Source organism: Mytilus californianus, unplaced genomic scaffold (genome assembly GCF_021869535.1).
Source record: "Mytilus californianus isolate M0D057914Y unplaced genomic scaffold, xbMytCali1.0.p SCAF_7, whole genome shotgun sequence".
Classification (NCBI taxonomy): Eukaryota; Metazoa; Mollusca; class Bivalvia; order Mytilida; family Mytilidae; genus Mytilus; species Mytilus californianus.
The window spans coordinates 75,237,956-75,247,744 of NW_026262723.1; the positions used below are offsets into that span (position 1 = coordinate 75,237,956).

A 9,789-nucleotide genomic window follows, 5' to 3' on the forward strand; every position below is an offset into this window, starting at 1 on the left:
CATATTATTACAATAGCAAAATTCAGAACTTAACACCAGTATTTTGCATTGGTTAAAAATGTGCCAGACAGCATTAAAGTTGTAAATGTTATTGTTTTCAGTCGTTGGTACAGAATCTTTTTTATTGTGTACAAAGAACATGGAATCAGTAAAGGACTGTATAGAGGAATGTCTATCAACTATATCAGGATTATACCTATGCAAGCTACTGTTTTCACAGTATATGAACAGTTAAAGCAGTGGATGGGGATGGATACCTGCATCACCAGATAATGATGGCTAAGTTTTAGCTCTTTAGATTAGAATTTTGCATAAATTTTGATCAGGGATCTTCAGTTTTGCTTATGTTCTTGTTATATTGCTTTAAAAAATGAAATGATTTCAACTTATTTTTTTTTCAATTTAGCATATGTATATAATGTTATATGAAAATCACACTTGAAACAGCTGAATTATTGTGTTTTGTTGTCAAGGAGATAGTTCTCAGCATTGTTTATTCTAATTTATCTATTTTACATTATTTTATTTTATTAAACATATTTTGGAGGAAGATATCCAGATTTTAGATATTCCTTCACTGATCAAATCTATTCAAATTGTTGCTTGTGTTTAATAAATTGTATGAAGTTTACCTGAATCCTGCCTTAGTAATTAGGACTTGAATAGCCTTAAAAATATGGATTTACTTTGTTATGTGGTTTGTATAGAAATAAGGAAATGTAGGTCATTTGTGTTTACATTTTTGTAATCAAGATTTTTTTCTGCTTTAAACACATTTGAAAATAAAGATTTTTTAAAGGAATATGCATTATTATACCCTTACTCCAAAGATGCAACTATGCATCACAATGGTAATTGATGAGTTGTAAGATGTAGAATTATAATTGGTTACATACATAACTAATCTGGTACATGGTTTCGGAGCGATTATGACAGTTTCACATTGAATTCTCATTTCTATACATATTTCCATATGTTGTACAGAGAGATATCACAAAATTATACATAAATTGCTGCACTTGATTTAAAAAATTGTTTTTCAAAATTAGAAATCTTTTTATTTTGTGAAAATTATATTGTTATTTTTATGCCCTTCATATGATAGAAAGGGGACATTGTATTTTCCTATCTGTGTGGTTGTCTTTCCCTTAGTCTGTTCTTCCTTTAGTCTGTGCTGTTTCAGGTTTAATTTTTGGTTATATTAGTTTTATGAATTTATGGTCACATCAATTTGAAATTTTGTATACAAGTTCATTTTGATGTGAATTTTCAAAAATTTATACCAAATTATGGTTTTGACCCTGAATTTGTGAGGGCTATTCCGTTAAAATGTATGTGGGAGGGTAGGAAGGGACTTTCAAAATATCCCTACAACCAAGAACCATTTTTTAGATTATTTTGCATAATGGTAATAGACACATACTGAAAAAAAGACCCATGACCCACATTCAATAATTAAACTTCCCTTCCTACCCTCCCTCATACATTTTAATGGAATAGACCTGAACAAAAAAAAAAATGCGATTGGGACCTGGGAAGGTGTCCTTTAGAGTACAATGTCCTTTTAAAAAATTTGTCATATTGAACCGTAGTCATTGTGTTAACAGTTAAAGTTAACTGCCTTTAAATCATATCCACTCCCATTACCATTTTCACTAAATTTCATATTGTAATTTCCCATGACAAGCTTTCTACAACTGCACTGCACATTGGTTTGAGTTTTAACCATTGTCATACCATCAGGGATATTTATAAGGTGTACTGCATATCATCATCTGTCACACACCATGTTCATGGCTTATACATTATCTGTTCTATGTTTACTATGTTTGGGATTTTTAAGGCCAAATTTTTCAGCAAATCTTTCAGGTTTGTGATGTCAATTGTCTGTTTCTTAATGTTATGCCTACCATTTTTACTTTTATTTTAACACATACATATATTTTCACAGATTCTAAGGTATTAGGTATGTAGAATCTCAAATTCAATGATCACAATACTTTTAATTATACTTTTGTTTGTATCATTTATAACTATTTTTCCATATTGAATGTAAGGAATAGGACAAGAGCTGTTTTTTTTTCTATCTCCTGAATTGAAAAAAATGAAAAAAAATATTGAACTTCAAACTTTATTGCTTATTTTAAAATGTATGATGTTTAATATCATTGATTGCCACATAAAATCTTAATGAAAAATTCTCAAAATTCATTTTGATTTTTTTTTTAGAGTCTATGGTGTCTCTTCATGTGTGAATACATTTTAGTGTCGATTTTAATTGCTTTAATTACATGAATTGTGTTAAAATCCTTTTGATGTACTCTTTTGACCTTAAACTTAATATTTCATTCTAAACATGTGACTAATGTCAGGATGATATTAATAATACTAGTGTGTAAGCTCAGTCAATTAAGGGAAGAAATTTAGTCATGTTTGTATTTATATATGTATAATACTAGTAGAAATGACCTATCCTGGTACTAATGATAAATATTTTTATTTATTGACAATATTTTTAACGTCATACTTTTTTTTATATGTCATCAATGACAATAACTGATAATTTTTAAAATATTACTCATGACAAATGATAAACTAGAAATACAGCATCAAACCCCTTAAGTGTTTTGTTTTGCACATATCTCAGTGTTTTTATACATTATGTTATTTGTTGATGGCAGATTTTTGGAGGTCACTTTTAAGTTTATGCACAATTTTTCTAGACAAAGAGGTAGACAAATGGTATAGAATTGGTTGACCTCTAGATTTCATATTTGGTTTTATTAATTCGATACTATCTCAATGATGTATTTAAACATATCCATTTCTTCTTCGTTTTTTTCAACACAATGTATTTTAAGTCCCCTACCGATGAAGTCGAAGTGGACTTAGGTTTGCACTCCGTCCGTCTGTCTGTCTGTCTGTCTGTCTGTCTTTCTGTCTTTCTGTCCGGCAAATCAGTTTTCCACACTTTTTTTCTTTATGCTAAAAGATATTGTTTTGAAATTTGATATATAGTTTTATCATGACAAGTTACAGATCAAGTTCAAATTTTGTTCCGGTCTGATGATTTTGTGCAGAGTTATGGTCCTTGGACTTAGAAAATTCACTCAAATAATCAGTTTTCCACACTTTTTTTGTTATGCTTGAAGATATTGATTTAATAATTGGTATATAGTTTTATCATGCCAAGTTACAGATCAAGTTCGAATTTTATTCTGGTCCGATGGTTGTGTGCAGAGTTTTGGTCCTTGGACTTAGAAAATTCACTTAAATAATCAGTTTTCCGCATTTTTTTTGTGTTATGCTTGAAGATATTGATTTAATAATTGGTATATAGTTTTATCATCACAAGTTACAGATCAAGTTCGAATTTTGTTCCAGTCTGATGATTTTGTGCAGAGTTATGGTCCTTGGACTTAGAAAATTCACTCAAATAATCAGTTTTCCACATTTTTTTTCGTCATGCTTGAAGATATTGACTTGATATTTGTTATATAGTTTACACCATGACAAGTTATAGATCAAGTTAGCATTTTGTTCCGGTCTGATGATTTTGTGCAGAGTTATGGTCCTTGGACTTAGAAAATTCACTCAAATAATCAGTTTTCCACACTTTTTTTGTTATGCTTGAAGATATTGATTTAATAATTGGTATATAGTTTTATCATGCCAAGTTACAGATCAAGTTCGAATTTTATTCTGGTCCGATGGTTGTGTGCAGAGTTTTGGTCCTTGGACTTAGAAAATTCACTCAAATAATCAGTTTTCCGCATTTTTTTTGTGTTATGCTTGAAGATATTGATTTAATAATTGGTATATAGTTTTATCATCACAAGTTACAGATCAAGTTCGAATTTTGTTCCAGTCTGATGATTTTGTGCAGAGTTATGGTCCTTGGACTTAGAAAATTCACTCAAATAATCAGTTTTCCACATTTTTTTTCGTCATGCTTGAAGATATTGACTTGATATTTGTTATATAGTTTACACCATGACAAGTTATAGATCAAGTTAGCATTTTGTTCCTGTACAATGAATTCTTAACCTGTAGGGGACTATATATCGACATGCAATACTCTCAGAATGCTTGTGTTTTTTAGACATATCCATTTCTCTTTTTTTTTTCAACACAATGTATTATTTTTTAGACCTGATATTCTTATTTATTCTTTTTATTTATTAATTTATTGATGCCAATATTTCATGAATTTATTTATTGGATAATTATTAAATTTGAGGGTTAATAATAAGTTGAGATTGGTGCAAACATGTGTGTCTGTGATATCTTAAAGAGAAGTAGTAAGTGACAATGACAAAACTAGTCTTAATGTTTTTTATAATCATTGAACTGTCCAATTAATTTTATGTTTATAGTTGTTCATTTTAAGAATGATGAGGTTTGATTTGAGTAATATAATTAATTATGAAAGTCTATTTCATACAATGTATTTAAACCACTTGTGACATTGTCACAGAGAATTTTGTGAATACGGATTTAGACTTATTGTTTCAGATCAAAGATTATTACATGGTAGTTTTAATTTGCTATAGAGGAAGAAACTATGGTTTCATGAGAAATATATTAAATGCAAATTCTCCTTGGAGAGAAAGAGCAGAAAACCTACAAAAAATCGTTATATGCTAATAACCAAATATTTATATCGGTGATCGACTGTCACCCTAAAATAGAGTCCATTAGACTTCTATTTCAATTGCTGAATTTTATCTACTGACATTGTTGTCATTTTATTGCAATGAAAGTTACCAGTAATGGACTTTTATTATCAAAATAATGTTTTTTTACTTGTGATTACACAACAGATTGATTGGGGTATCAAATATTGGAAATTCCAACCTAGTTACATCCCTTTGACATAGAAAATTTTATGAACATGAACAGTTTCTTATCTTCTGTCAACTTCTTTTTTTTATAGCTGATATTTTATATGAAATTTTATCAGGAGTAGTAACAGATCATTTTGTGAATTATGAATACCTGTTATGATTGATTTATAATTTTTCAGTGTGGTTAGGGAAAGTGTTAAGGTACTTTCCTTACGGAATTTGTTTCTATTGACCCTGAATGGAAAATAGAGTAGAATTTTATTAACAAGAAAATACTTAACTCAGTCCTAGTTTATAAGAAATGTGTATGTAACAGATGCATTTTTACCATTCATGGTAGTATCCCAGTTTGCTATAAATAGGACCCGTCAAAAACACTGGAATGCTTTATAAAACAGGGTAAAACTTGGTTTGTGAAAAAAATCAATATAATATTATGTGAAAGCTACCAGTGTTGAATAGAGTATCTGCTCGTTAAAAATCATTTCTTATACACCTGTAGCCTTTTAAAAGATTTAAACTCTATTGACATCTTAATATATATGTAGAATGTACGATATTGAGGGTTGAGTGTTCACATACATGTTTAACCCCACCACTTTCTTTATCATGTTTATGTGCCTGTCCCAAGTCAGGAGCCTGTAGTTCAGTGGTGTCTTTGATTCATGTCTGTCATATTTGTTTTTTTGTGATTTGTTTTATAATAAATTAGGTCGTTATTTTTCTCAATTGAATTGTTTCATATTTTTCATGTTTGGGCCTTTTATAGCCGACTATACAGTATGGGATTTTCTCATTGTTGAAGGCTGAACGATTGCCTGTAATTGCTTACATCCACTTCATTTGAACTTTAGTGGATAGATGTCTCATTGGCAATCGTGGTCACATCTCCTTATATTTATATATCATGAGATTCTAAATTGTGCTGTGCACTTAAAAAGTGTGAGGTGACAGTTTATATAAATCAAGGTAAATGTTGTAGTGGGCATTAATTTGATTTTTGTATGTAAAATGATCACAGAATATAAGGATATTTCATTGAAAAAATTATTTGAAAACTAAAGGAATTAGATTAATTTGGATGCTTTTGATTATACTTGTTATATACACACTTTGTGTGACTGAATCACATAATGTTAATTAAATTCATTTGGGAAATTAACATAATTTATAACCACAGAATGTAAACCTGACTGGCACAATATGGACTGTTTGAAGTATACACACGTATATGCAAATTTAAAAAAAAGTTATATTTTAAGTTTAGCTTTGATTGATTTTCTAGTTTAAATTTTCAATCTTTTCACAAGTGAAAAATAAAGATGAAATTGCAATGTAATTGTAAAAATTGCTCTCTTTATTATGTGTTTAAGAAGGGTAAATAGTTGGGTCATTACTTAATAAATACAATTTGGTAGAAAATTTGGTGATATTTTATATAGAGAGGAAGCTTGTTGATGAATTGTTTATATTATAGAGGATTATTAGTATTGCCTACCCTATAATCCTTTTGTTTGGTTAGACACAAAAATATGAGAAAATTTTTCATGAAAAGGAGGATTTTAAATCTGCTTTACATGAAACATTTAATATGTGCTTACATTTATTTTTAATGTTTAAATAGCTGTTAAAAGATATTGTTGAATATGATTGTATAAAATACATGATTTTTTAAATTGTGAATACTAATTGCATTAAAAAATAAATTATTGTCATAAAGTAATCTTTGTATTTTTGTTTGTTCTGTAGTTCATCTGCCCCATATCAGGTTAAAGTGTTGATTTAAATTAGTTTGATTGAGGCTCAGTACACATGATCATTATGGTGTGGGTTTTAAATGTTGCACTTATGATTAATTCAATATATTGGTGCATTCATATTGTACATGAATCGGGGCATATTTTTTTCATACAGATAAAAGCAAAGAAACATATCAGCATTCAAAGTATAATGTTTGAAACTTGTCTGAACAACTTTTCATGTTGTTGTTTTCAGATAAAATGAAGGTGCAATTGCATCATTACCCATGTTAACTTTTTTAAGTGAGTGATTTAAAGTCCATGGATGTCCAAGTTACATGATGCCATTATTTATAATAATTTAGGTATATGTCCTCATAGATATACAAACAATATAAACACCCCAAAAATGACTGTGCATCCAAGTTGCCTTTATTTTATGTAATAAATGTTCAAAACTGTAAGTGACAACCGTCTTTTACAAGTTTTACATGGACTACCGGTGATTGTGTGATTCATGCTATAAATCACCTTTTAGAAACTGTCAAGGACAGTGCTGTTTAAATCAATTTGGTGAAATACGGTACTTGACAGTTCAGGTTACTGTGACATATAGTTTATTGAATTCCAAGTTAAGTTTTTCATTCAAACTGTTTATTGATTAAGTTGTGAGTGAACAGTTATTCTTGTATAGAAAAAAAGCTGCCACTAGGACGGACAGTTTATTCCTTGGTTTACAACAAATTAGATTGGGATTTGAGCCGTTCTGCTATCAAAATGTTAGCCAGAACAAAATGCAATATAAAAATAAAAGATGTGGTATGATTGACAGCCATAGACCAAATGATGTAGAAGTTAGCAACTATAGGCTACAATACAGCCTTCAAAAATAGCAAAACCCATACTGCATAGCAAGCTAGAAAGGCACCAAAATGAAAAGTGTAAAACAATTCAAACACAAAAACTTACAGCCTGATTTATGTACAAAACAATAAAAGACTAGACAAAGTGATGCCCCCACACTCCACTCTGAAGTAACTGTATTATAACAAAGTCAATATAGGACTTTCTTTGAGATATTATTGTGTCTGGCTAGTTGCGGGGGCATAAAAAACAAATATGATATACAGCAACAAATGACAACCACTTGTTGAAGAATTTACTTGTTGAAGTGGTTGTTGTTTGCTGTTGTATATATTATGTGTGATATGAAGGCAAACAATAACCACTTATTACAGGCTCCTGACTTGGGACAGGCACATACAGAATGTGGCAGGGTTAAACATAGTTGCGGGTACCAAACCCACCCCTAAACTGGGACAGTTGTATAACAGCACAACACAAGAAGCCTGATCTGTAATTTACCACTATACATAAAAAAATCCAAATGTCAGGCATGATAGAACAAAGTGTACACAACCGATTTTTATGAAATTATGAAAATCCAGAAGTTTAAACTTTTTACAAATGTGAACAAGAACTTTAGTTTCTAACTCACCATTATATAACTGAAGAAAAAAGTGATTCGCATTATATGTGGTTACTGAAAAAATATTGTTTTTCTTTTGAAGGAAACAAAAAGTTCAATAGTCTTTGGATTCCCAGTGCATTATCGTTATCATTAACAGGTCATCAATAAAGGTTATATAAAGTAAAATCTCACCCCATTAAATTGTGGTTAGGTTTTTTCTGTATAACCACAATATAATCTTTCTCAACAAACAAAAACAAAAAAAAGAAGATGTGGTATTGTTGCCTTTGGCATCTTTACCAAAACTCAAACAAAAATCTTTCATCCTTGATCTACATTCATCCATTAAATAAGAAATAGGTGTAAGTTAACATAGATTAAAGTAAAGACTATAGTAAACAAGAACTCTTCAACATTTACAGTAAAAAAAAAGACACAATATATGATTGAATGTGGTTTTGTAACCCCAAGCCACAAATATTACATGTTTTATACTCAAACTAAAGCCACATCTATTAAGTCCAAGTTTAGCCGCAAATATTACATCTAGCAGTAAATATGACCTGTAATATACTCAAACTAAAGCCACTTCTTCCTAGTCCAGGTCTAGCGGCAAATATTACATGCTATATACTCAAACTAAAGCCACTTCTTCCTAGTCCAGGTTTAGTGGCAAATATTACATGTCATATACTTAGGTTAAAGCCACTTCTTTCTAGTCCAAATCATCGTCCACGTCTAGCAGTAAGTAGAACCTGTTATATACTCAAACTTAAGCCGCTTCTTCCTAGTCCAGGTCAAGCAGCAAATATAAGATGCTATATACTCAAAATAAAGTCACTTCTACTTAGTCCATGTCTAGCAGCAAATACTTCATGTTATATACTTAAACTAAAACCACTTCTTCCTAGTTCAGGTCTAGTATCACATATTACATGCTATATACTCAAACTGAAGCCACCTCTACTAAAGCTATGTCTAGCAACATATATTACATGTTATATACTTAATCATTACCCTTCTACTTAGTCTATGTCTAGCAGCAATCATTAAATGTTATATACTCGAACTAAAGCCACTTCTACCAAGTCCAGGTCAAGCCTTAAATATTACATGCTATATACTCACACTAAAGCTACCTCTATCAAATCTTTGTCTAGCAGCGAATATTGCATGCAATATACTCAAATAGTCCCCTTCTACTTAGACCACATCTAGCAGCAAACATTGCATTTTTTATACACAAACTAAAACCAATTCTTTCTAGTCTAAGTCTAGGGTGGCAAATGTTACATGTAATATACTCAAACTAAAGGCACTTTTTCCTTGTCCAGGTCAAGCAGCAAATATTACATTTTATTAACTCAAACTATAAAGCCTACTCTCCCTAGTCCAGGTCTAGCAGCAAATATTACATGGTATTTACCAAGCTGCAAATGTTATACACTGAAACTAAAGCCACTTCTGCCTAGACCAAGAATATCACCAAACATTCCCTAGTTCTAGTCTAGCAGCCAATATTACATGGTATTTACTCAACCTAAAGCCACTTTTCTCTAGTCAATGTCTTGTTGAAAATTATACACATAAAATTCTTAAACTAAAGTCATTTTCCTTAGTCCACGTGTAGCAGCAAAATTTACATGTTATGTTTTCGAACGACAACACTCTCCTCCCTAGCCAACCTCTTACAGCAAATAATACATTTCATGTTTTCAAACTAAAGCCTCTT

At 30.5% G+C, this 9,789-nt stretch overlaps 1 protein-coding gene across 5 annotated transcripts in view; it reads left to right on the forward strand.

The window, feature by feature from the left end:
- The window catches only part of LOC127708492 (solute carrier family 25 member 16-like), a 29,354-nt gene extending 22,784 nt beyond the window's left edge, over positions 1–6,570 (forward strand). For 2 of the 5 annotated variants that reach the window (XM_052213380.1, XM_052213381.1), the window contains exon 9: positions 102–6,570. In XM_052213380.1, the coding sequence (XP_052069340.1) occupies positions 102–273 (172 nt within the window). In that variant the 3' untranslated portion in view covers positions 274–6,570. The remainder of the gene's footprint in view (positions 1–101) is intronic. The other 3 variants (XR_007985281.1, XR_007985280.1, XR_007985282.1) reach the window with 3 other exon arrangements.
- The last annotated feature ends 3,219 nt before the right edge of the window (positions 6,571–9,789 follow it).